Source organism: Cyprinus carpio, chromosome B8 (assembly GCF_018340385.1).
Source record: "Cyprinus carpio isolate SPL01 chromosome B8, ASM1834038v1, whole genome shotgun sequence".
Lineage (NCBI taxonomy): Eukaryota > Metazoa > Chordata > Actinopteri > Cypriniformes > Cyprinidae > Cyprinus > Cyprinus carpio.
The window spans coordinates 19,209,362-19,237,016 of record NC_056604.1 but is presented as its reverse complement, the minus strand read 5'-3'; the positions used below and the strand labels follow the sequence as shown (position 1 = coordinate 19,237,016).

General features: G+C 35.3%; 2 protein-coding genes across 3 annotated transcripts in view; both read left to right on the top strand.

Moving 5' to 3' along the window:
• Positions 1-1,642: 1,642 nt before the first annotated feature.
• LOC109077892 (calcium-binding protein 1-like) lies at positions 1,643-20,774 on the top strand. Of its 2 annotated transcripts, none has more exons than XM_042730003.1 (7): positions 1,643-2,574; positions 17,746-17,776; positions 17,975-18,118; positions 18,203-18,312; positions 18,385-18,459; positions 19,574-19,646; positions 19,754-20,774. In XM_042730003.1, the coding sequence occupies exons 1-7, from the start codon at positions 1,891-1,893 to the stop codon at positions 19,777-19,779; spliced, it is 1,143 nt and encodes a 380-aa protein (XP_042585937.1). In that variant the 5' UTR covers positions 1,643-1,890; the 3' UTR covers positions 19,780-20,774. The 2 variants fall into 2 exon arrangements, with proteins under 2 accessions (XP_042585937.1, XP_018948760.1); XM_019093215.2 differs by lacking the exon at positions 1,643-2,574 and adding an exon at positions 16,874-17,652.
• Positions 20,775-21,925: 1,151 nt separating this feature from the next.
• The window catches only part of LOC109077902 (malectin-like), a 7,141-nt gene continuing 1,411 nt past the window's right edge, over positions 21,926-27,655 (top strand). The window contains exons 1-6 of the mRNA XM_042730002.1: positions 21,926-22,336; positions 23,372-23,576; positions 25,202-25,380; positions 25,548-25,724; positions 27,168-27,225; positions 27,392-27,655. The exon at positions 27,392-27,655 is cut by the window's right edge and continues 1,411 nt beyond it. Of these exons, the coding sequence (XP_042585936.1) occupies positions 23,375-23,576; positions 25,202-25,380; positions 25,548-25,724; positions 27,168-27,225; positions 27,392-27,633 (858 nt within the window). The 5' untranslated portion in view covers positions 21,926-22,336; positions 23,372-23,374 and the 3' untranslated portion in view covers positions 27,634-27,655. The remainder of the gene's footprint in view (positions 22,337-23,371; positions 23,577-25,201; positions 25,381-25,547; positions 25,725-27,167; positions 27,226-27,391) is intronic.

Below are 27,655 nucleotides of genomic sequence, written 5' to 3'. Positions count from 1 at the left end.
ATATGCTGGAATTTTTCTTGAAACCCAAACAACATGTGGTGATGTGGGTGCTGTTTTTAAGGTTTTCTGACCCTGAGACTCAACTATTTTCTGCAATTTTCCAGCTGTGGTCCTTGTAGAGTCTTTAGCCACTTAAACTCTCCTCCTCAGCGAGCATTAGGACAATATAGACACATGTCCTCTTCCAGGCAGTTTCGTAACATTTTCTGTTGATTGGTAATTCTTAATTATTGCCCTGATGGTGGAAAGGGGAATTATCACTGCTCTAGCACTTTTCTTTAACAAACTTCACTAATTTGTGAAGGTCAATTATATTTTGCTGCACATCAGAAATATATTCTTTGGTTTTTCTCATTGTGATGGATGATTAAGGGAATTAGGCCTTTGTTTTCCCTCCTCTTTATATTTTTGTGAATCAGGAAGCCATGGCTGGATACCGTAATTTCATTTTCATAATCACCCTGGAGTGCTCAAAATTGTGAATATGAATGGGAATATACTTTAGAGATATTTTACTCATAAGAATTTCCAGGGGTGCCAATAACTGTGTCCAAAGTGTATTTGAGAAAAACATTTATTTCATAATGATACTTCCCTCCATTATAAATTCTTATTATCCAATGAAAGGTTAGATTTCTGTGAATTTTTAAAATAAGAGATCAAAAGGATTAACAATGCAGATTAATTTTCACAGCCTTCTTTGATCATATTTACCAAGGGTGCGGATATTTTTGGCCATGACGTGTTTTCATTAAATATACATTGTAAAGTATTATTTTATTTATATCTTATTTGATAAACCTGTTAGCTCAGAATTGCACATTTATAGGACATAATAGGCTAAATATTAAATTCAAGTTTTTCATCACAACACGTTATAATTTATGTATATTTTATCTGATAAACCTGCTACCTCAAAAGTTTACATAGAACATAATTAATTATTAAAGATGTGTTTTACATTAAACATGCATTACTGACTATTTTTATCGATATCTGATAAACCTGTTAGCTTAGAATTTTACATAGGGCATAATTAAATATTAAATGTGTTTTCATAACATACATTGTAAACTATTATTTTATTTATATTTTATCTGATAAACCTGTTAGATTAGAATTTTACATCAAATATTAAATACAAGTTTTCCTTAAACATGCATTATATGTTGTGTATATTTTATTTGATAAACCTGCTATACCTCATGAGCGTACAACATAATTAAATACATGTTTTACATTAAACAATTATAAAATTAAATTATATTTTACCTGTTAGATCAGAATTTTGAATATAAATAAATGCTTTGCTTGCTTTCATGTACCAGAATAATATTCAATTTGCTTAATTTCTAAATGTCCAGGAAAGTCTTTATGTCCATATGGGGGTAGATATTGGTCGACATTAACTACACTTTTGTACACTTTTGTATCTACAGTACTTCTCTTTATACTGAAGTATACCAAATACACTGAAGCTTAGACAAAGAAAGAGATTCTTTCTATGTTTTGGTCCATACATTGCATGTTATGTTGTGTCACCCACAGGCATCTGATGATGCACACCATACGTTCCGCGTGTCCTCGCTCTCTCCCTCTCTCTTTCTCTCTCTCTCTCTCCCTCTGAATCTTTTTTGGTTTATTTCCTAGCCCATCTCCCCATACCTACGCGTCCTACCAGAATAGCGCTTATACCGCCTTACGGAGCAATCAGGTGGCACCAACTCCAAGAGGAGAAGATCTCGACAGCATCATTTCAAGCCCAATATGCCATCGAGGAGGTGCCGATGTACTCTTAGCACTCTACACCGGGCTATTATTTTCAAATGATAATAATGTGACACCACAAAGGTCAGCCTTTACCTTCAAGGGCATTTTACAAGGCTGAGGATGAGTTTCACGCTCCCCAAAAGCGAATCGACGACTTCCTTACTGAGATCCTCCGCACCGGCCAGAAGCGACCATCCCGGAGCCCGGCGGGTACACCATCAGCGCTCCGCGGCGGCAGCGGCATCTGGAGCGGAGACGGCGGATTGCGATGCGAGCTCCCGGAGACCCCTTTGTCACCCCTCACTGGTCGGTACCCGAAATAGCTCAGAGAAGAGCCACCCACAACACTCCCACTCCCATGGACACGCTCTTTCCACGGCTCACAGTCAGGAGGACCTGTCGGAGCTTCCAGATGGAACAGAGCGCAAGACAGCCAGACGACACCACCACCATCATCATCACCATCATCACCACCACAACCGCCACCATCACCGCCACCGGGCCACCCGGGACGACCTGCCTCAAGAGCCCCGACCCAAGCACTCTCACGTCGCACGCATGCCCACCAGAACTCAGTCTTTCTCCGAGTCCAGGGACGAAACGGCTCTGTTTTTTGAGTCACCTCAACTGGCTCGACCGGGGTCTTCTTTATCGAGCAGAGAGGCGTGTCCAGCCTCCACCGCCTCATCCTCGCCAGTCCCCGCTTCCTCCAGCCGCTCCTCCCGCAGATCGAGGAGGTCCAGCGCAGCATCTTCTGAAGCGGACTTCAACCTGCGGCCATTCCTCAGCTCGGTGTTCGGACAGGTATGGCCTGAACACACCCTGACAATACGAGTTTTATAATGGGTCTCATTTAAATGTAGCTGTAAGCCGCTTTCATGGTGTCAAACACGTCAATGACATAAACTTTATGCTACGAGTAAATGTCAGTAGACAGTCGTGATTTTAGAAAGACTTAAAATTGCGAGTAACACAAACGCTTCCAGTTCACTCACCAAGTTTAGACGGTACTGAGCATTGTGCTATAATGACAAAAAGTTTTGTGTAAATACACATTTCTAGAAGGGAATGCTTCAGGGGCGTAGCCATCCTTTCAGAAGTGAGGGGGACAGAAATTATATATATACTATATATATATATATATATATATATATATATATATATATATATATATATATATATATATATATATAGCCTACCAGTCAACAGTAAGATTTTTAATGTTTTATAAAAAAGTCTCTTCTGCTCATCAAGCCTGCATTTATTTGATCCAAAGTACAGCAAAAGCAGTAATATTGTGAAATATTTTTACTATTTAAAATAACTGTTTTCTATTTTATTATATTTTAAAATGTAATTTATTTCCTGTGATCAAAGCTGAATTTTCAGCATCATTATTCCAGTCTTCAGTGTCACATCCTTCAGAAATCAAATGTTGATTTGCTGATTATCAATCAAATGGTGATTTGCTGATTATCAATATTTAAAACAGATGAGTACAATTTTTTTCAGTATTCTTTGATGAATAAAAGGATCCAAAGATCAGCATTTATGTGAAATAAAAAGCTTTTGCAACATTATACACTATACCATTCAAAAGCTTGTTGGTAAAAGAGTTGGTATAATTTTAATTTTTTGGAAAAGAAACTATAGAAATGAATACTTTTATTCAGCAAGGATTCTTTAAATTGATCAAAAGTAATGATAAAGACATTTTCAGATAAATGCTGTTCTTCTGAATTTTCTATTCATCAAAGAAACCTGAAAAAAATCATACTCAGCTGTTTTCAACATCATCATAATAAGTGTTTTTTTGAGCAGCAAATCAGAATATCAGAACGATTTCTGAAGGATCGTGTGACTGGATTAATGATGCTAAAAATTCAGATTTGAAATCTCAATAAATTACATTTTGAAATATATTCAAATAGAAAACAGATATTTTAAATAGGCTAGTAAAAATATTTAAAAATTTTACTGTTTTGCTGTACTTTGAATCAAATAAATGCAGGCTTGGAGAACAGAAGAGACTTATTTTAAAAAACATTAACAAGCTTACTGTTCTAAAACTTTTGACTGGTAGTATATACTATTGGCAACTCAAATTTTTCTCAAATTTCTAGCTTTTAATTGGCTTAGAAATCTATAACTGCTGGACAATAATGAATAATAATGATTTGTTTATATACTACAAACACTTTTATATCACATAATAAGGCAGAATAGTTTATATGTAATAAATGCTATGTCAGTTAGCACTGCATTGTTCATATACTTTATTTATCACCTGCTGGAGATGACTTGAAAAAACATATATTGTCGCAATCGTATGTTTAGTGTCTTCGGGTTTCCAAAAGTTTCTGTTTTTCTGTGAAAACAACTGTTTTCATACAGCGATAGCTGGACGCATTTGTCCATATTAGGAATTTCCTTGTACGACTTTCTGCGGTGAGAGCCCCTCTGGCTTCGAGTATGAATGAAACACACACTGCATCTCGCCTTTTTCTGGGTCCGAATAAAATATCAGGTCATGCGCAGACTGTCCTGTCTCTTTGAGTTTAAATCTATATTTATTCACACCAGCTCTTGAAAACCTCTATGCGAACACACTTGACCGAAAAAGTGGGGGGGACGAATTCCCGTGATATATCCCATAGTGCTAAATTGAACTCAAAGATTCCTGCCTCTAAACATACAGTAGGCTACAATAACTCTGACTTTAGTAGTAGGCAACTCTCGTGACACTTTTATCAAGCATTCCAGGGGCGTTTGAGTTCAATTTAGCACTATGGGATATATTGGATTTCATGTGTTCCATGAGAAGAATTGAGTCCATCAAAAAGCTTTTGATAGGCTAGCTATATTTTGTCCAGCATACATGGTCTAAACATTATCAGACCCAAATTTGTTGAATATTTAATTAACTGTATGAGTTCAAAAAGGTTTTCAATTGCATTCAAAATGGTGGACAGGCAATGTCATTTGTCTAGAAAATGGAATTTATAATTCCATATAATCAAATAAATCAAAAGAGGGCAATATTAATAATAAACTTTCAAACATATTTATCAATCAGGGTTTTTTTTTTTTTAGCTGGTGCAGTCACTGAACTTTCCAAGTTTTTTTCATTGGCTTTAACAAGTTTTGTCATATGCATATGGAGACTTCAAATGTGAAATCCTCTAAGTGCCATTGGAAATTTTCTTCTTAAATGAGCATTTTACCAGGCTCCATGTTTATGTTCAGTTATTTCACTTTAATGGCAACGAAAAGGACCTTCATTGCCAATAAAGTGAAATTACTGAACCTAAACACATGGAGCCTGATACAAATGCCCATTTTAGAAGAAAATTTCCAATGGCACTTAGAGGCTTTTGCATTTAGAAGTTTTCATATGCTGTGTTTATCTGAATATGTCTTATTCCATCAGTATAGTATGCAAAAAACAGTACGCTGAAAGAGTAGTGTGTCCAAATTCATAATATTTGAAAAAAATATATATATAGTATAGGGGAAAAAATTCCAGAATATTTCTGTCAAGATTCTGTGTGCATTCAGTCAACACTTTACTTTCCCACGAGGCCACAAGAGACGAGTTGTGAATGACACTGAAGCAATGCTACTGTGCAGGTCACATAATAATAATAAAATGGTGGATTTGGTATGTCAGGATTTCATGCATGCAACCCATATTCATAGAACATACTTTTTTTTTTGGTCACGAGTAGACACTGTGCAATTTCAGGCGCGTTGTTTCGTTTTTTTTTGTTTGTTTGTCTGTTTTTTTTACAAATTTCAAAAAGAAGATGGGGCTGACTTAGCAATATTTCATATTATCAGAGACAGGCCTGAGATAGTCAACCTGCTCATATGGCCAAAATCATAACTCCTTATATGTCGTCTAGTCCTTCATTAAGATGCAGTCATATTAGCAAAATTTCTGTTAAATTTTATGCGAAATTTTGCAGGCCAAAAAGATCCCTTTATCAATAGTATAGCAATCTATAAAGCACAGTTCTCACACAAGTCACTTTCAAACCAAACAGCTTTCTGTTGATCATTGCGGTGAATTTGCAGGACTTGAACCCATAGCAAAATCTTTATGAGCAACTCTTTCACAAAATGTGTGGTGCAATGTGGATGTGAAAATGCCCCATCATTTGTACTGAAATCACTGGAGTTTGTCCAAGAAAAATTGCAAAACAACAGTAAATGTGGCCGCACCTTAGCTGAGCCATCCTGAAAAATACTATTTTGTTGCATGATTTGTGCTTAAGAAACACAATTAATATTGCCATTGTTTTCAGATATTACTGATTTGACATGATAATGAAACATAATTTAGTCAGATTATTGTTTGGTATTGCATTGTAGTTAAATTATTTAATTCGTTCCCCTTTCAAATATGAAAATAGCTGGGAATTACAAAAATATGGCCGCCAAGACTTGCTTATCATTCAACTCTATATGACCAGTCTAAACAGACCAGTATCATGATATCTCACACACAATAGTTTGGCATTTGATACCATATTATGCAATTTTCTCTGTCCCATGTACCTGAATCTGCACATTTATTTGACTGAGATGTTTTTTAATTATAAGGAATATTATCAAAATGAATGTGAATTTATATTCACAATGTGCCCCAGAGTTTCATTCCTGATCGAATGCTTTCTGACAGTAAACAGCTGTGAGCTGCCACTGATTAAATGTGCTCCTCAGAGGATTGGATGTCTAGAACGTCGTGAAAGCTTGCCTTCGGAACACGTATCACAGAACTTTGAAAATCAGTTGCATTAATAATAAAGGAGTCTTGGCTAGAAGGATGAGCTCTGGGCGGGAGGGTGCTCCTTTTGTTGCTTAGACATTGAAAGGCTTGAATAGATAAAGAATACAATGTCTGTTTGTGAAATGCAATTTTTTTTAAGCATAGCCGTTTCTGTGAGATTCTGTGTATAAATGATTAAAAGCTGTCTGATGGCACCGCCACAATGACTTTGATGCTGCGCTGCAATTCGAAAACAACACACACAAACACACACATTCATTTGCAGCTACACTAATGTGGGTCGTACTATTATTGCTATGCAGGAAGCTTTTAAAACTGATATATCACCACATTTCAGAATCCATGTTAATAAGATAAACCCTTCTTTGAGGGTGGAAATGAACTGGAGGGTTAGTCATAAACATAAACCAGATTAAACCCATTAAATATACCCAGCTTCAAGGTCAGAGCTATTCTCAATGTACAAATAGTAAAAAGCACCACTTGTTAGATCAAAGGGAAAAATGAACTGGCGGCTATTTAGAAAACATTGGCAAATGAGTCCAATAATATTCGCCTTCAAGGTCAGAGCGTTTTTCACTGTAACCCTCCATCTGTCTGTTTATATTGTGATGGTCCATTTACATTTGCTTCAGTGTTTTTTTTTTCTCGAAGCCCCTAAATACAATCATTATACAGGGTTTTATAACCTTATTTGCTACCTAGTTAATTTAAAGTCACCCTTATTGACTGCATCATTCAAATCTAAAATGTTGGAGTATATGGAGGAATCTCACATTACTGGGAGAAACCTTCTGTTTGCAAGTATGTTGTTTAGGCTGTCAGCCTCAGACGCTGTATGAATCAGTGAGGCTGGCTTACAGTCTCTCGCTGGGTGTGTGTGTAAACACAATTTACCAGAAACGCAGCGTAATAGGCTTCAGATCACAGGGGTGACACATTCCCTGTAGGTCTGTCTAAATTCCCAACACTTGCCTTGACGGGGTGTTGAAATAAGACTGACAAAAATGTCCTTGGATGACAGTGCAACTTTTTCCCTCCATAAACCTTGTAGATGTTAAACCAGATATGGGCTTCACTTCTCTTTAGTGCTATTTTTAGTCTCACACCTCTTTGTGCATCTGTGTCGTTCCTCTGATATGTTTTTGTGTCTACTGTCAAACACGCCCTTCCTTCTTTTCTCTTACTGATGTGTTTTTTGAGGTTACAATGACCTTGCCATGCTCTTCTGGGAGATCAAGAACCAGATACTTGAAAGTGAGGGTGTGAAGATGAAAAGAAGAAGGAAATTGAATGGATCTAGTGTCAATATTGTAGCCAGTGTGTATATATATGAATGTGCAACAACTTATCTTTGTTTTGCAGGCTATTTTGATTTATATAATATCACTAGCTATCCATCCAGAGCGTTTCCTTGTCTACAGCCCAAGATGCTGGAATATGCAAACTCTTTTATCATCATGACAGACTTTTCATTCAGTTTATCATGTTAACATTGAGTTTGGGTAAAATGAAGAAATACTTTGAAAAGAGATGAATATGGCACCAAATCTCTGTAATACTTAAGTATAGGGACTAATTCTCACTATTAACTAGTTGCTTATTAACATGCATATTATTAACATACTGGACAAATTGAAGCAGTTCTGAATGCAAGCTTGCAACTGATTGTAAGAAAGGGTTTAAGTGAGCTAAATGATTGAAGAAGTCCAGCACATTTAAACTGTCATTTCACAGTTTTTCAACATTCTGATTAAGAATTACAGCTCCAAAAAATGAAACATGAATTTTCATGTCATGTCAGCTTTAAACATTATCAGATTTTATTATGTGGGCAGTGCTCTTTAGGTTCATCTATTGTGTATTGATTGTACATCATTAGTTGACTTACAGTGATAAATACAGTTGACTCACATTTCACTGCTGGTTATATATTCTCTATATAATCATGTATGTGACAAATGAATATCTTGAATAAATGAGCTCATTCTCTCAGTCAAGAAGTGTTTATAGGTTGATTAAATGCCTTCATCTCTTCACACTTTCACAGGTCTCTCTCGCCATTTTAATTCTTCTTTCTCATGTCTTATTTTAGAGCATATGTTCTTTAAAACAGTGTTTCCCAACTTTTATGTCTTTGTCAACCCCATCTGTAAGGCTAAAATATCCTTTCATAACAAATGATATTATAGTCAATATTGTTTAGCGGGAAAAGAAAAAGAATAAATGTCATCTATTTAAAAAAAATAAATAAAAAAAATCTAAATATTTCCAACAACTATCCCCTAGAAACTGCCTAATGGCCCCCTTCTTGGAAATCAGTGCTTTAAAGTAATCCTCTTTCCCAAGTCTTATTCTGTTACAATAATGCACAATAATATGACCTTAGGAACTGCTTTTGCTGTTGAAATTTTTTTTTTTTTTTTTTTTTTTTGCCTATGCATATTTTTGTGTACAGGTGGAAACAGGTGTACATTCAAGGATTATGAAAGATATTGTGTGATAATATGCATTGCATTGCAGTGGGGGTGTGTTTGAGTGCATGGTGATCTTGTGACTGTGTCTGCTGACAGGATGAGAGGTGACAGTTAAAAGTAGGTTGCACACTGAAGTTCACAGCGAGCTTGAAAAGGGGATGGAGGGATAAATAAAACCAACATATCAGAGGAGAAGAGGCAGAGAAGGGCTTCTGCCCCTGAAGCTGTTCCTTGGGATGAATCATCTCATGGAGAAAAACGAGGGGAAAATAGAGATGGATGGAACATGACAGATAAAAAGATGCACCTGTGTGTGAGAGAAAGAGATTCGTAAGGAACAAAACAAGAGCCAGAAAATAACATTTATCTTTGTGTCACAGATAACCGAGAAGCATAAACAGAAGCATCATTAATTGGCCTCTGTATCCACTCAATAAGCTTTGATGTCATAGTCATGGCTTGCATATAAAAGCATGGCTATGACATTTCTGAAAGGTTTATGAATACTTTTAAGCTCACAATAAAGGACAAGGACAGTTGCACAATAGCAACCTTGTGTACTCAGATGGTATACCATCGAACTTTGATATGATTACCATATTCATGTACTATGGTATTTAGTTGCAATAGTTCTCAACTGGTGGGTTGCAACTGAAAAATGAATTGTGGGTCTGTTATGATTCACTGAAAAAAAGGGATTATTGGAGTCCATTTGTAAAGAAATCACTATTTTTAGTCTTACAAATAATTACAAAGAAATAGCAAGTAACACATTGAATTAAACACATTTTTGAAGTAGAAAGAATGAATTTTCTTGTAAAGAAACATACTCCAATATATTCCTATACTCCAATAATCTTTGTTCTTTATTAACAGTGTGTTCGAAAAGAGAATGACAACTTGTGTTCTAAGAAACAGTCAACACAACTATTCAGGATAAAAGAAGATACAAACCAGACATCATTAAAAACAGGTTGACTTACAGCAAGGATAAGCATGCTTTTTGCTGAGTTTGCTGACCATTTTGAATGGTTACTTATTGACTGCCAAGCATAGAAATAGAGTCAGTTTGACTGATATTTTGTACCAATATTTACTCTTTTATTAATACATGGCAATATGGTAATAATAAGCATACTAATAAACAACTAGTTAATAGAGATAATTGGTCCCTATACTGAAGTGTTACTATATTGTCATATTCTATTGATAAGTTTTTTATTGTGTAACCAAAAATAAAGCAGCTAAAAATTGGTTCTGCTTCTAGGTTGTTGTGAGTTTGAGTTCCAATTTTACGGGACTTTCCAGGCCCAAATCTCCTCTTCTGTGATTTCCTCTTTGTCCTCCTATCTAAATAAATGCAATAAAGCACTCATTCAGTATCAGTAATACAAAATCAGTATTTGTAGATCTACAGCTGAGAGCATGGCACATAGAAACCATCTACAAAATGTATTGTCAGTTTTTCTTGAAGCCCATTCTATGTTAAGGACATTTTTAAGTGGAAAGAAAACCAGCAGAGAATCACAGATCTATAAGGTACTTCAAAACACGTACAATGAAGGCTGTCAATGCAGGACTGAAACAAAGTGTGCACAATCTGAAGTTATGTGTGTGAGTGTGAGTGTGTGCGGTATGTTTAGCTGTCTGTATAAAAGATTGTTTGGATTAGAAACCAGGCCTCCAGCTGTGAGAATGGTAATATGCATGTCTGAATGAGAGCCACTCTCCTCCCATCCTCTAAACAAACACACTCAGACAGTTTCCCATTTACACCTTCCTCTGTCCTTTTTGCAGAGCTTTAGCTTTTTTTTATTATTATATCACAATTTATCTTAAACCATGGCCTGTCCTCTGTGCATATAAGATTAATAAAATAGATTCAACAGTGAATTTACAGAAAGAGCCTTTCATTACCCTATTTCTACACTTACAGAAGAAACATTTTTAGCAAATAGTTTAAAAATTCTCTTGTTTTATGATGTTTTCTCCCAGTGTGTTTGAGATCCAAGCCCCATTTTTTGTGCCCCATTTTTCTGTTGCCACAGTTCACTGAGTGACCTAGTTTTAGCTTTAATTATCAGTTAAGACCTTCATATTTTTGTATTATCTGGGTATGCGGTCTTTGTATGAAATCAGGCTTTCAGGGAAATCTTTGAATAATCTCAAAGCCTCCATGAATGCTGACTAACACAACATAATGATTGTGGAGGCCTGGAAATTTTATTTTGCTCGTAAAACAAAGGACGGGAGTGAATTTGCATTTTGAAAGGTGTCCCAGTTATTCTCATTTGCATATGTCTTGGTTCTCGTCGGTTTCCTGATGTAATGGTTCTGAGTGCTGCACAATATTAATGATCAAAATGCTGCTTGTGTAGAAGTGATATTAGTGATCAGACTTACAATTTTCAAAAACACTTTAGACTTAGGAACACAATTAAGTTGCTTATTAGCATGCATATTACTAGCCTTTTGGCTATTTGTTAATACTTAAAGCATATTAATGCCTTATTCTACAAACATGACCATATCCCTTAACTAATACCTAATCACAACTACAAGAACTACCTTACATACTATCAATAAGCAGCAACTTACTATATATATATATATATATATATATATAATATATATAATATATATATATACAGTACAGGTCAAAAGTTTGGAAACATTACTATTTTTAATGTGTTTGAAAGAAGTTTCTTCTGCTCATCAAGCCTGCATTTATTTGATCAAAAATACAGAAAAAAAATGTAATATTGTGTTATATTTTTACAATTTAAAAATAATTGTTTTTTAAATTTATTATACTTTAAATTATCATTTATTTCTGTGATGTAAAGCTGAATTTTTAGGATCATTATCACGTGATCCTTTAGAAATCATTCTAATATGATGATTCATTATCAAAGTTGGAAACAGTTCTGCTGCTTAATATTTTTTCAGAACATGTGATACTTTTTTAGGATACTTTGATGAATAAAAATTAAAAAAAATAAAAAATAAGAAGCTATGTTTTTAAAATATAAATATTTTGTAATAACAATATACACTACTGGTCAGTAATTTGGGGTCAGTAATTTTTTTTTCTTTCTTTTTTTTAAATAAAATCAATACTTTTATTCAGCAAGGATGTGTTAAATTGATAAAAAGTGATAGTAAAGAAAATATATTATTAGAATATATATTATTAGATTTTTTTTATTATTTTGAATAAATGCAGTTCTTTTTAACCTTTTATTCATCAAATATATTAGACAGCAGAACTGTTTCCAACACTCATAATAAATCAGAATATTAGAATGATTTCTAAATGATCATGTGATAGACTGGATGTTACATGTGACATTGAAGGCTGGAGTAATGATGCTGAAAATTCAGCTTTGCATCACAGGAATAAATTATTTTTTTAAAGTATATTCAAATAGAAAACTATTATTTTAAGTTGTAATAATATTTCACAATATTACTGTTTTTTTCTGTATTTTTGATCAAATAAATGCAGGCTTGATGAGCAGAAGAGACTTCTTTCAAAAACATCAAAAATAGTAATATATATGAATACATTTATATACATTTCAAAATAATTAAACTCTTATATTTGTTCCCAAATCTAAAGTGTTACCCAATTTTCACATGACAGAAAAAAAATTGAAAGAGGAACTTAAGATCTTGACTGTGCTCTTTTGATTTCTTAACAGTCAGAATTCCTTAGCAACCATATAGCGACATAAAGACACCATAGCATGTTTTGAATGGGCAGGCATATTGATGTTATAATGTTATAATCTAAAAACATAAACATATGTTCTTTATTGGAATTTAGGCTTTGATATGTGTTCCAATCTAATATCATATAAATGCATGTTCTTTATTGGCATTTATGCTTTGATAAGGTACCTTTAATAATAATGGAACTGTTCCATTGCACTAAAGGTTTTATTTATTTTATTTTTCATTGTGTAAAAAGGTTCTTTAGATTATTAAAATGTTCTTCATGCTAAGAAGAAAAAAATGTTTCTTTTAGGAACTATTAACTGAAAGGTTCTTTGGGGAACCTAAAGCCGAGTTCAGACTGCACGATTTTCAAAGTAGTCAGGTCACTGTTGTTTTCACACTGCATGACTATCTCGGCCAGCATTCAGTCGCTGCTGTGTTCACACTGCACGATGGATCGGCGACGGAAGGTTTCACACTGCATGACTTTACAATAGGAAGAATCGCCGACAACTCTGTCTGGCATGCAAACTACGTTTCACAACCAAACCCACACGAGATGTGACAAGGAAACAACGCGATATCAAGCATGCAAGACCGGAGTTCTCACGTGAGACTGGGCTAGCTCAGATGAAACGTCAAACAGACACGGGTGCTCCTGCCAAATTTCGACTAATTTTTCTTCAATTTCTTGGGTCCAAATAAACCGAGAAGAAGCCTTTTTCTGAAACAAAGCCATGCTTGCTGATATTGTGGTCTATAACTCCTCCCCAACTCCCCGCTGCTCTGTATCTTGCTCTCTCATTGGCTGTCGGTTATCGCTGATGTACTTTTCAGTCAGAACACTTTTCACACAGCATGATTTTGAATCGACGACAGGTCCAGATATTAAGCATGCCAAATATCTCATGGGCGTCGGAGATTTGTCAGTGATTCTCTCAGATCGCGTCTTTGCTCATTCATGCTGCCTGATTGTTACTCACGTGAACGAGCACCGATTTGCCTGTGATTTCGGGCATTTGTCGCCGATTTCTCAAAACCTGTCGGCGAGCCAAAAACTGGGCTAAAATCGTGCAGTCTGAACGCGGCTTCAGGCCCCTCTAAATCAGAAATTCTTGTCTGAAATTTTTGCACGTTAAAAAAAAAAAATACCTCACGTTGTGTCAATCACGTTTAAACGCTGCCTCTGAAACTTTTGTCTGTCATAAAAATTTTTGGATCAGGCTCGCATTTTGATATAGAAAAGGATGACAAATTCAAAAAAAAAAAAAAAAAAAAAAAAAAGCACTCAGTGTGTAAGGACCTCATGGTTCTTCTATGGCAGTAGTGTTTAAAAAAAACCTTTTGAAATTTTAAAGTGTGTAAATAGTAAAATTATTAAATATTGTTTTAATTACATGCATTTATTTTTTTTCTTTTATAATTCGCTATAAATAAAATAAGTAGTGCACTCAGCAGACATTATTGGTAGCATGTAAATTAACTGGTTTAATTCAAGTCAAAATATTAATTAATACCAACCTAAACACATTAAATTATAACAAAAAAATATTTATATTGGTTACATCAGATAAAAATATCTCTTTAAGGTGACATTTTGCAAGTTATCACTTTTTACAGTGTAATAAACATCTTGTCACGTTATGCTGCCAGAAGGAACACAGAGCCATGGATAATCGAAAGTATGCAACTTTAATTGCATCCAACACAGATGATAAATCCAGCACAGAGAACAGGAGGTTGACACACGTACATCACTTGTAGACCCAACAGAGACAGACTGCACAGACTAGGACTAGGATGATTACCAAACACAGGTGCACAGAATGACTAATTAACTAAACAAGGACAGGAACATGACCAAATAAGGGAACACAGGAACAGAAATAGGGGCAAAACACAGCACGGAACAGTCCAACAGACATATCTAAAGCTGACTACAGAAAAATCCCAATGAAGACCATAACTTAAATACTTTAAAGTATTCCCTTATTTGGTCATGTTCCTGTCCTCGTTTAGTTAATTAGTCATTCTGTGCACCTGTGTTTGGTAATCATCCTAGTCCTAGTCTGTGCAGTCTGTCTCTGTTGGGTCTACAAGTGATGTACGTGTGTCAACCTCCTGTTCCCTGTGCTGGATTTACCCTCTGTGTATATATATATATATATATATATGTGTGTGTGTGTGTGTGTGTGTGTGTGTGTGTGTGTGTGTGTGTATAATATATGTATATAATTCATACATATTGATACTTCTCTAGTTCTAAAAGTTTATATAATTTGTCTCTCTCTGAATCTATAAACCAGGGTTTTATTATTATTATTATTATTATTTTTTTGATAAAACACATTTCTGACTTATTTTTCCCAAACTGCAATACATATTTCCCATATCCCATGGCTTACACAATGAGACTGAGTGCATTAGCTGAATGATCTCGTTTCCCAATGCTATTAAACCAGATAATGTATTTTCTATTTCTTTGGTGTTTTTATTGTCTCTCTCTGTATCTGTCTCACTCTCGCTTTCCCTTCCTCTCTGTTTATAGTCGCTGTGAGAGTGTATAGATCTGAAGAGCCAGTCAACACAATGTGTTCAGTAAACTGTTATGATGAATGAATGGAAAATGTTGGCTGGATTGCTTATTTTTATTAATGGGAATGCTTTCTTTCTCTGTCTGTCTTTCTCACTCATGCAAATTCACACATAGACATACAGCCCTTTCTCTGTGACATTCACAACACATATGGCTGTGTGAATAAATAGGCATAAATAACATAAGCAATGCTTTGTGAGTTCATGCGTTTGTGTTATGGCTAAGAGCAATGTTGAAATGAATATACAGACTTGACTTTGTGTTCTTAATGGATGATTTTGTGTATAAGATTTAACTGTGACACCCAATGCAGAGAACAGCGAGAATAATGCTGAATTAGAAGTTAACATATCCTTATTGTTGTGATTTGTGTGCTTACAGGTATATGAACATGTTCCTTTTAAATGTTTCTAGGAACCTCATTAACAAAGTGTTTCTGTCAGTGAGGCTGTTATAAGCTCCTGATCTAACACATCATGAGCTATTCTCTGATATTTTACACAGAGAGATAAGGTAGAAAAATGAAGGAGGGACATTTTTGGGGCAATGGCCATATAATATATTTTTGAGCTATACAGAGACATGGCTTTCTGGGACATGGAATCAAAGCACAGACATATTGTATCTAAAATTAAATGACCAGAAAACCAGGTGGTCGTAATAAAATGTATATACATAAAATACATAAAAATACGTATCATTGCAAGTCTTTTAACCCTTTAATGCATATGTGTTTCATCAGTCATTGATATCATATATTTTGGGTAATATCATATATTTTTTTTTCATAGGCTAGAAATTAATACCTTCTTTTTTCATCAATGATGCATAAAATTGCTTAAAAGTGACAGTAAAGACTTTTAAATTGTTACAAAAGATGCTAAAAAAGCTATTCTTATGAACTTTTCTATTCATCAGAGAATCCTGAAAAAAAATATGTATCACATTTTTCAAAAAATTATTTAGCAGCACAGCTGTTTTCAACATTCGTAATGATAAGAAATGGTTATTAAGCAGCAAATCAGTATATTAGAATGATTTCTGAAAGATCATGTGTCACTGAAGACTGTATTAATGACTGCTGAAAATTCATCTTTGCCATCACAGCAATAAGTTACATCTAAATTATATTTACATTGGAAATAACTATTTTTAATTGTAATAAAATTCACAATATTGTATTGTATTTTATTGTATCTGATAAAATAATGTGATTTTTTATTACAATTATTATATATATATATATATATATATATATATATATATATATATATATATATATATATATACATATATATATCTTGGAGATAACATTATTTTGAATTTAGATTTTTTAATTATTATTATTAAATTGCACACATGCTGCCAAATGTATAAAATACTTGTATATAATTTAATATTGTTTTATTTCATAAGGTTTTTATTTATTTCATTTTTTGTGAATTTTTGATTGTTCCACTATTCATAATAATAAAGGCTGAGAAATACTGAGGGCTCTAAAACCACAAAGTGAATGTAGTAGAGGGGATGAAATGGGGTCCCAGGTCACTCATAACCCTAAATATGCATCTAAGTGCTATGCATATGCCAAACAAACAAAATGTGATTTAGATACACAAACACTAATACAGATCTACTGCAATGTCATGCACGTTGTGAATGATGCTTTACTGTAAATACAGTCCACAAAAGACTTGCTTCTGTGTGGCTTTGCCCTGGAATGTTTGATGATACTTACATAAGCAATTTAGCTTTTCTTATTCTGCATGCTGCCGTGTAGGCGTACGCATTTACGTCACATAAATTGCTGCTCCTTTGTTTTGGTCTACAATTTAGGTTGCATGTTTTTGCATGTGTGTGTGTGTGTGTGAATATCATGGTCTTACGTCAGTAAAGCCTGCATGTTTATACTCCTTTCTTCCCCCCGTGGTGAATGCTACAGCTTCTGTTCTCCATCTTTCTCCCTCTCTTTCCTCCATCGCCTTTAAAGGTTGTCACTGTTAGGTGAAGACAGATTTTTTTCTCTCTCACACTTGCAGGGATTTGTTCACTTAGCTGTGACGCTGGAGAAATGCCATTGCCATGTGACCAGGACCACCTCACTTTTTTGTAACGCAATATTGCTCTTTCTTAACGCTATCAAACGAGTCCTAAATACACGTTGAGTGACTCTGAACAACTAGAAGTGTATAACAATGGCCACTATGACTGGTTTGGATGCACCATTGGTTAAAGGTTTTCTAGTAATGGATCCATCTCCAGAAGAGCTTCATTTCCTGGATGGCCTGTATTTTTTTGTGAGGAACTAAAATTTTTGGGTGCTATGTCTTTAAAATTCAACCTTTGCTGGTGTTGTTTTGACTATTTCTTCCTCGTCTTTTTTGTTACAGAATCGAGAGTTGAGACCTGAAGAGATTGATGGTAAGTTTTTCAATCTGTTGTTTTAAGATGACTCAAATTTAATAGTTTGTTTAACTTCTTTAAACCTGTATAAGCTGAAACTACAATACTAAAAACATTCCTAGATTGTTTCATTAGACCTCATGGTTCATTTAACTTGTTTTTTATTAGTGTGTGTTAACATGCCATTCATGTGTTTGGTTTGTTTTGACGAGTGAGAGTTACGAGAAGCGTTTAAGGAGTTTGATAAAGATAAAGATGGCTTTATCAGCTGTAAAGACCTGGGGAACTGCATGAGAACTATGGGCTACATGCCCACCGAGATGGAACTAATAGAACTGAGCCAACAAATCAACATGAACTGTAAGCTTCTGTGTGCGCACAGCCATTATTTTATCTGTCACGTCTTTTCATGACGAAATATTGACATCAGTTGATTTTTCTTAGTAGGTGGCCATGTGGATTTCGAGGACTTTGTAGGGTTGATGGGACCTAAACTCCTAGCAGAGACAGCAGACATGATCGGCATTAAAGAGCTGAGAAACGCTTTCAAAGAGGTGAGTGGAGAGTTAAAAAGATTGTAATATAAAAATATTAAATAAATATGAAATATATGTTATGTATTCCAGTTTGACACAAATGGAGATGGTGAAATAAGCACAGGAGAGCTAAGGGAAGCTATGAGGAAGCTGTTGGGACAACAGGTTCGTGATTTTGGAACATTTGTGAGAATGTGCTTGAGGTGACATGAAAGTGACATTACTATTTTCTAAATGCATGTTAGATCTCATTGTGAGCGATTCATCCATGCGTAGATTTTTTAAATTTCAATCTCACGATGTTTAATCAAAGTGTTACGACTTTCGGTGAAATGGTAGACTTTCATCTGGTGACAAAGATTTTCTCAGCAAAAACTGAGATGTTTTTTAGCCATTTCTTGAAGATGGCTAAGGTCTCAGCTGCTTGAATTGAGTTGGATAGAACATTCCACCAAGAGGGAACAGTTCATGTAAAAATGATTGCATTACAGTACTAAACATAAAAAACAGTATCACTATTGCTTTTAATTAGAATGCGTCCATTGTGTTCATGTTTTTACTCATGTTCTTACTGGTTACGTAATCGCATTGACCAGTGGTAGTTTGAAGGTGTTTACCAGTTCGCTTTGGCAAGCTGTTTCGAATTCAAACGAACTTCGTTTTGGCATGATTTCATTCAAAATGACATCAGACCAGTTCATTCTTTTATTTTGGTTGAAGTATATTAAGGCCTTTATTACCCCTAATGTTTTCCCAAACCTGTAATGCTGTTTCTAAGGAGAATTCTGATGAATCTGCATACAATTCTCTTCCACACACTCCTAAAAATAAAGATTCTTCATTGGCATTGGTGGTTCCATGACCAGCCTTTAATATCCATGGAGGCTTTCCATTAGGTATTTTTACAGGGGAAATTAAGTTCTTTAGATAGTTCTTTTATTGAATTGCTACATTCTTAAAAATAAAGGTTAGATACTGGCATCAATAGGAACCTTTAATATTCATGGAACCTTTCCATTCCATAAAAGTTTCTTTATAGTGTAAAAAAGGTTCTTTAAATTTTTGTTATGTTCTTCACACTAAAATAAAATGTTCACTGAAAGGTTCTTTGAGGAAACCAAAATGGATCTTCTAGAGTCTATAAAGACCATGTCTAAAAACCAAAAAAATTGAATGATTCTTTCATATACGCTAAAACATTTTGGGGTGCAGAATTTTCATTTTTGGGTCAATGGTTCCAGACACCTGATTGTTAACATCACATTCCTGTTTATGTTAGGTTGGTCATCGAGACCTAGAGGACATACTGAGAGACATCGACTTAAATGGAGACGGCCACGTAGATTTTGAAGGTAAGTATTGGACTACATAATAATAATAAAAAAGCAAAAGCAGGATACAGATGCACAGTAGTTTTCAGTTAAAGTCTGTGTATTTTTTTTCTGTCTGTCCCTTTCAGAGTTTGTGCGAATGGTGTCCCGCTGAGAGGGCAGCGTTCATATGGTTTCTCCAACAGAAGAAAGTGAGATGCTGTACTGCTTCCTGCTGGTCAAAGCGGACAGACTATTAGACTACTGCAAGAAAAGCCTTGCTGAGCCAGTGCATGGTATAAAAACTGAAAACTGGACTTTTTGGAGAAAAAAAAAACAAAACAAAACTCATGCACACACACAAACAAAAAAGTATACACTTATACTGTAGCCAAGAGTCTCTGCACTTTCAACCATGCAAGACCAAACAATATATGTTTTTTACATGCACATTTGAAGGAGAGTACCATGCTTGATTATGGCAATATTACATTAAGTGTTGTCCCCGTTGACCCGTATATATGTGTCTCTTTGTAATAAGGTAGGTGAAGAAAATGATGTCTGAAAGTTTTTCTTTTGTTTGCAGTAATGTAACAGCATAAATGCATTGACTTCCAGATGATATGTTATATAAGTCAAGCTCAGCTACCTAACTCCATTCGTTTGTCTTTGTCAAACAATTTGCCTGTTTCTGTTCTTAATTCACAGTGCATGCCTTTAAAACAAATATAAACCTCTGTGCAAGACTGAACTAAAACAGAACCAAATTTTGTTGGTGGGTTAACTTTAGCCTCTATAGTTTTAAAGAGTGGTTTCTAACTTTAGAAATGTTTGATTCACTATTTTTAGTTATCGTAACATACTTGTCAGGAAACTAATTTCAAGAGCACAGAGTTTCACTCTGCACAGGCTTATTTGAATCCATGCACAATACCCAGATATTATAAAAATTCAAAACCTGATCACTATAAGCTTAAGAAACAGATGTATTTATTTGAATTGATTCTCTTCATGTGTGTTTGTGTGACCAGTGTCAGAGACATCTGTAGTCTTAATTGTTATCTGACCAGATTCTTGCATGCCAAAAGACCTTCATTTGTAATATAGTGGTTTTAATACATTGTAACAAAATAAGCAAATAAAACAGTGTCTAATAACATATATTTTTCATCACCACGTCTGTGTAAGCTTCATTACTCCATTAGTTCCACCATAGTTCAGGTTTGCTTACACCTCCTCTGAAGAAATGCTATTTGTATACATAAGGAGCAGTAAATGTACTGGTGTCTGATCTGCTGTTCTCCAAATCATTCAGCAGCGAGCATCACTTTACCAGCAGCTGGAACAGACTGCTCGTGTTGTCATGGCAACGAGCTTTTTCCACTGGACTAAAACGGGACAGAATTTTCCTGCTTTTCATTGTGAATGCAGATAGAGACACCGAAACCTATCGCCACCGTGTGGTCAAAACAGGCTTTTTACATCATGATGGTGTTTATGTTGAAGCGTATCCATTTCAGTTTTAACCATGTAAAAAAAAAAAAAAAAAAAAAAAAAAAAAGATAATAATAATAATAATAATAATAATAATAATAATAATAATAATATTTGCGCCATATTTAATATTAATCACAAAAATGAGTAGGGTTGTCATATCAGGGGCTATTTAGTCTAACAAAATATGCCAAAAATAAGCTCGCTAGATATAGGCGCACTAAATTTCATTTATAAAGAAATGAATAATTACATTAGTCTAATTAAATTAAACTTCAGTAAAACATACATTCCACGAGACATACATTGAACTTCCTGGATATTAATGTATTTACAATAATTTAACTATTAATAAATAAAATAAAGTTATTTTTACATACAATGTGTACATAATTACATGAAAAAAAGTCTATAAGATACTTTCTTTTATATTATTATACTATGAATTATCATTATATAAGTGATAATCAATAATTATAAGTAATAAAAGATGAGTAAGATAACATTATGTTTATCTTTCTTTATGTTTGTCATTATTTAAAATAAATCCGCCTGATCCCGCCCACCTTTCGCTGCATGCACCAAGTACCAATGAACTGAAGCCAGCTAATTTATGCGAGGAAGTGAGTAAAAGTTGATACACTTGATTCGCTGGTTTGGGACACTTCCACCGATCGTGATTGGTCAGAGTTCGCCGGACTTGATAAATCGATTCCTTTCGCAAGCAAATCATCAAGTAGAACCTGTTTTTCGGCGTTACGTGATAGGCTACATTTCGCAAAGTCCCGCCCCCTCCGGAACCTGACAATCAGGTTAGTCTGTCTCCCCTTACTGTTCCATCTCTTCAACCTGCGCTGCTGACTGCACACATACCCACAGTACTGACGCGGCCCTCCCGGTTAGAAACTGCTGTGATTTCAGGCGAACAAAAAGCGCAGAACACCTGTACTGAGCAGTATACAGGCGCAGAATAACCACGCTGTGATCATCCGTTAAACGAGAGCGAGCACACAATCCGCACACGGGTGCAGATGTGAGGGAATATACCTGCAGACTACAGCTGCCACACTGATGACAGAGCAAGAGGGAAGTCAGTTAGCCAGCTAACCAGCCACAGCTAAACTCGACTATCAGGCAGGTAAATGTACGGCGATCCGGACGGTTCAGCGACAACGTGCAACTCGAGCATCTGAACGGAGCCGGCCGTCCACTACAGAGAGTATTTCGCAGACTGCACAGTAAGAGTGACATAAATGCTAGCTTATATTGCTTTGGGCTATTCACACATGAGATTGTTAACCCAGAGGGCCATTCTAGACCCTAGAACCATTTTCAAATTGTCACCCTTTTTACTTTTCTTCACCTAAGGTTAGGTATTAATCCTGGGTATTTGGGTAACTTATTCAGATTTCACTCTGTACATCTGTATATCCTGGGTTAACCATCTCATTTGCATATGCGTGCTGTCAGTAACACAGATTGGACGAGTACGGCTCGCCTTACTATAATAACTGTCTGTTTCTGTGTCAGTTTCGAAACGTTAAAAAAGCTCGACATTAAAACAGAAATAATGTAGTGTATCACTCCATCTGTCGTCATTATTTCACATTTTTCTGAAGCTTAACAGCCCTTGAAAGTTGAAAGTTTCAAACTGTACAAGGTGATGAATATTTAATGAGGTGAGCTGCGAGGCAGTTTGTGATTGGTTGTTTGTTGTTAAACAACGTGTTGTCACTTTCTAGCACATTGTTGTTTGACTCAGTACACCTTTAGGACTTCTTGAGTATCATCTAACTGCCGCCTCATTAAAAAATAAAAAAAAACTATTCCTTCACTTTTTCTGTTCTCTTACTATCGTTATAACTTCCTGTCTTAGCTTTTACTACGTTGAACAATGACTGAAACCGTGTATAACAGGCACTTCTCGTGTTTATTGCCATCTTCTGGTAAATTGCTTGTTGTATTCCCCAATTCTAAGCCGCTTTTGGATAAAAGCATCTGATTTTATTTTTTATTTTTTTTGGCATTTAGCAGGCTAACTCAGGGTTAAAAGTGATGCTGAATTTGTTAATTTAACTCAGGGTTAAAATGGCCTTTCACCCTGTGTTTAACACGTTGTTAATGTCATTGTAAACCCCGGGTTAAGCGCAGGGTGTAAAGCACTCCTGAGTGTCAAACTCATCGCATCGGCTTTTCGAAAAACTTCCTTACATACCACTTTTTCCCCTTCCCCTTTTCTTTACTCTTTCACTTTTCCTCTTGGACTGTTGCAGGCCATGAGGAGGGTGACATTGCGCTGTGCTGCCCGGCTCGTGTTCACAGCTTTGTGGCTGTTGGTGGAAGAGTGTCGGGCTGAGACCGGGGCCCCGAGTCTGGCCGAGCGAGTCATCTGGGCTGTAAACTCCGGCGGGGATGCACACACAGACGTACATGGCATTCATTATAAAAAAGATCCACTCGAAGGAAAATTGGGGAAAGGTGAGTACTCGAGGATGTGACAGGCTGCAGAAGAGGGGATTATTTTTCCTCCCTAGTTGTCTGCACCAGAAGGGGTGGCAGTTGTTCGTGGTGGTGGTGAATTAATGAACAATTGTCCATGTCCTGTGTAAAGATTTTCTTAAGGACCTTTGTAATGATTTACATTTTTTCTCAAATCAGAACAGTGCAAACTTAAATGGTAGTGTTGTGTATGTACCATTTTAAGAGTGGTAATTCAACCAAAAATGAAAATCGTCACAATTCTCTTGTCAAAAATATGTGTGCCTATTTGTAATAAATGTGCACTTGCAGTGCACTTCATAATCTTAAAAGTATATTTAAAAAACTGTACTTATAATGTAATATTAATAAATTTAAAGGCCACTTAAGTGTGCTCAAAGAGATTGTTTTACTAAAAAAAAAAAACCTTTTAAAGTACATTTTACCATGTTATTTGTATTACTTTTAAAGTTAAAAATGCAAATTACAAATACATTTAAATGTTCATGTACACACTAATGACACTGATACATACAAGTTTCAGTAGAAAGACATTTAAGTATATTTTAGTTACCATGTATGCGTGTCAGTACATTCACTTATCTAATCATATTTCAAAGACATTAGAGATAATCATGAAATTGCATAAGAAGTTGTACTTAAGTTCTACTTAACTAGCCCCAAAAAAAGCGCTCTGCAGTTCAACTAAATGCATTCAATATAAATTTAAACTATAATAGATTTACTTAATTGTAAATAACATGCAATTAAGTGTCCAAAAACATTACATTCTGTTCACCCTTAAGTATCTTCTTTTAAAGTGTATTATTTATGCAATAAGTACTCTTTAAAAGTATGCTAAAGTTTACTTCTTTTTCAAACCCATAATGGTTTTCTTTCTTCCATGGAACACAAAAGCAGATGTTAAGCATAAGCATAACACATTCACTTTCATTAGATGGAAAAAGGTAAAAGTGAATGGCGACTGAGGCCTCTTTTTGTGTTCCACTGATAAAAAGAAAATCATATTGATTTAGAAATTTGAGGGCGAGTAAGTGATGGCAGAATTGTCATTTAAGCAAACTTATCTCTTTAAGAATTAAGAAATATCATTGGTACTTTGATGGAACTGTAGTTGTTTTATTACAGTCTGATTTTATATTGTATTAAGAATGTTAACCATGCTATATTTTGAAGAAAAGGACTGTTTGTCAGTTCATCTGGCTCATTAGCCGTTTGTTATTAGAGCTGTCGGTCATATTGGGAAGTCTGTCACTTGAAATGTGATGACTGTCACTTCCTGTGTCAAGATGAGAAATGCAGCATGCACATGTTAGGGTCTGTATAGTACTTTTTAAAGCTCTGTAAGGACCTCAAGCACCATGTGTTCTGTCAGATTTCACATTATTGCATCAGTGTCACCAGAAAACAACCAGTATTATAAGTGTGAAACTTAATTTTCCACTCAGCTCTACATTGGCTATACATAGATCAATCTTGCTCTGGTTTGAACTTTCTTTTGCATGTTATGAAACACAAAATGCCATGTACGTTTACTATCTACATTTGAACTCACCTTTTGGCTATTTTGGCACTTTTTTTTTTTTTTTTTTTACCCCTTCCAGCATCAGACTACGGTGTCCGTCTGCCGATCCTGCGCTCTAGCCCGGAGGATCAGGTTCTTTACCAGACAGAGCGATACAATGAGGATACATTCGGTTATGAAATACCTATAAGAGAAGAAGGAGACTACATTCTGGTCATGAAATATGCTGAGGTCTACTTTGCCCAGTCTCAACAAAAGGTGTGAATTTTGCTCATAGCTGCAGTGCGCACGATCACTCTAGTAGTCGATATTTGAACATGGTAATGTTTAATCATTCATGATACTCCAAGGTTTCTATTTCATAGTTTCCCTCATGACATCATCTCTTTCTCTCTCTTGCTTTCCCCTTGTTTCGCTCTTCTCAGGTTTTTGATGTGCGTTTAAATGGCCACGTTGTGGTGAAGGATCTGGATATCTTTGATCGTGTGGGTCACAGCACGGCTCATGATGAAATAGTGCCATTCTCAATAAAAAGAGGAAAACTAAGTGTGCATGGTGAAGTTTCCACTTTTAATGGGAAACTCACAGTAGAGTTTGTTAAGGTAAGTGTACCCTGTTTTTTTCTATTGCCTTATACCTAAACAGTACTCAAGAATCAGCATTTTCAGCATATTTTACTGATATATTTTACATTACCATTCAAAAGTTTATAGTGTATAAGATTTGAAAGTTTTGATTTATTTAATGCTTACCAAGGCTGCATTTATTTATTTGACCAAAAATACAGCAAGAACAGTAGTATTGTAATGAATTATTTAAATTTAATGTAACTCTTTTCTATTTTAATGTATTAGAAAATTTTATTTATTACTGTGATGCAAAGCTGAAATTTCATAATAATTACTCCGTTTCTTAGTGTCACACTATCCTTCAGAAATCATTCTAATATGTTAATATGCTCCAGAAATGCATTAATATCAATGTTAAAAAATCAGTGCTGCTGCTTAAAATGTATGTGGAAACCTTGATGTTGATATGTTTTTTCAGGATTCTTTTATGAATAAAAGTTTAAAAGAGGAGAATTTCTTTGAAAATCTTTTGTCACATTGTCACTTTTACTCAGTTTAATGCATCCTTGCTGAATAAAAATATTAATTTAAATTGTTTTGAATGGAAATGTAGATTTACCAGTCCATTAAGATATTTTTCTGATGAACAGAATGCAGTTTTTCTGCTTCATCAAAGTAAAATCCCTAAAAGCGGACATACCTTTCATACTATTTTAGCTATGCAGTCGTCTTTTATTGAATCAATCAATCTAATAAGCCATATTTATTTTTTTATTTTTTTTGCTAAAGGAACATTAATTGAAAATTGGGATGTAGATATGTAGTTACAAACACTGAAGCTTGGTGTTTCCAAGAAGATGAATTCTGTCAAGACTAACTGTGGTAACTTGGAGCAGTTTTTTTTGTTCCAGTAGTGCAATTTAATTGATTATTTCAGAGCTGCTCCTTTTTCTTATGTAAACAGCAAACATGTTTGGCTTGTGGGGTTTCTGTCAGCGATTAGTCTCAGAGGAACCGTGCACATTGAGCATGACGGCAATCCAGAGGGAAGATGACATTAATGGATATGAGGATGCAACACGCATTAGCTTGTCTGTCAGTCATAAAACATCTCATTCTTAAAATGAATCATTCTGATGCTTTTGCACCTGCATTCCTTTGACAAATTGTGCCAGAACTGTTTAGCATTTCTTATTAGATTAGGCAGCATACGTAGTTTGACCACTAACTCTGCAGTGTTGCATAAAACAAAATGTTTTATGCAGTTTTTGAGGTTCGAAGCTGAAACCAATGGTGCAGAGAGCCACAGGACTGACCCTGTGCACACTTCGGTCTTTTATTCACTGTTAGAAACCCTGCAGCCCAACCGCTGCACAAAATACACTAGAATCAATTTGCATATTTTCCCCATGTGTTTGCATGCATTCATCCACTGTAAGCAGCAAACTATAATCTAGCTATCTCTTGTGTCCACAGGGTTACTATGACAACCCCAAGATATGTGCACTATATGTGATGAAGGGCACGCTAGAGGGTAAGAGTGACCCCTGGGATTGATTGGGTTGCATCCTCGATCAAGTCCAGTCCCACTTTTTTTTATTATTATTATTATTATTATTATTATTATTATTATTATTATTATTATTATTATTATTATTTCTTTGCACTTTCTCCAAGTAACAGCCTTGGTGTGTTTGTAGATGTGCCTAAACTGCAGCCACATCCTGGACTGGAAAAGAGAGAGGAAGAGGAGGAGGAAGAGGATGATGGGGAGGGGGGAGAAAGCGAAAAAAAGAGCACCTCCACCTCTCCCAAGAATCCGGTTCGGTCCGGGCCACGCACCCCCAACCCGTACGCCACTGATAACAGTAGCCTGATGTTCCCTATACTAGTGGCGTTCGGGGTCTTCATCCCAACCCTCTTCTGCCTCTGCCGCCTGTGAGGGGAACAAGTGAACGAGAGGG

Excerpts from the sequence above, each read along its gene's own strand:
- LOC109077892 (XM_042730003.1), top strand. The coding sequence starts at position 1,891 with ATGAGTTTCACGCTCCCCAAAAGCGAATCGACGACTTCCTTACTGAGA. Across the intron at positions 18,313-18,384 it reads TGAGAAACGCTTTCAAAGAG|TTTGACACAAATGGAGATGG; the intron begins GTGAGTGGAGAG and ends TATGTATTCCAG. Across the intron at positions 18,460-19,573 it reads GGAAGCTGTTGGGACAACAG|GTTGGTCATCGAGACCTAGA; the intron begins GTTCGTGATTTT and ends TGTTTATGTTAG.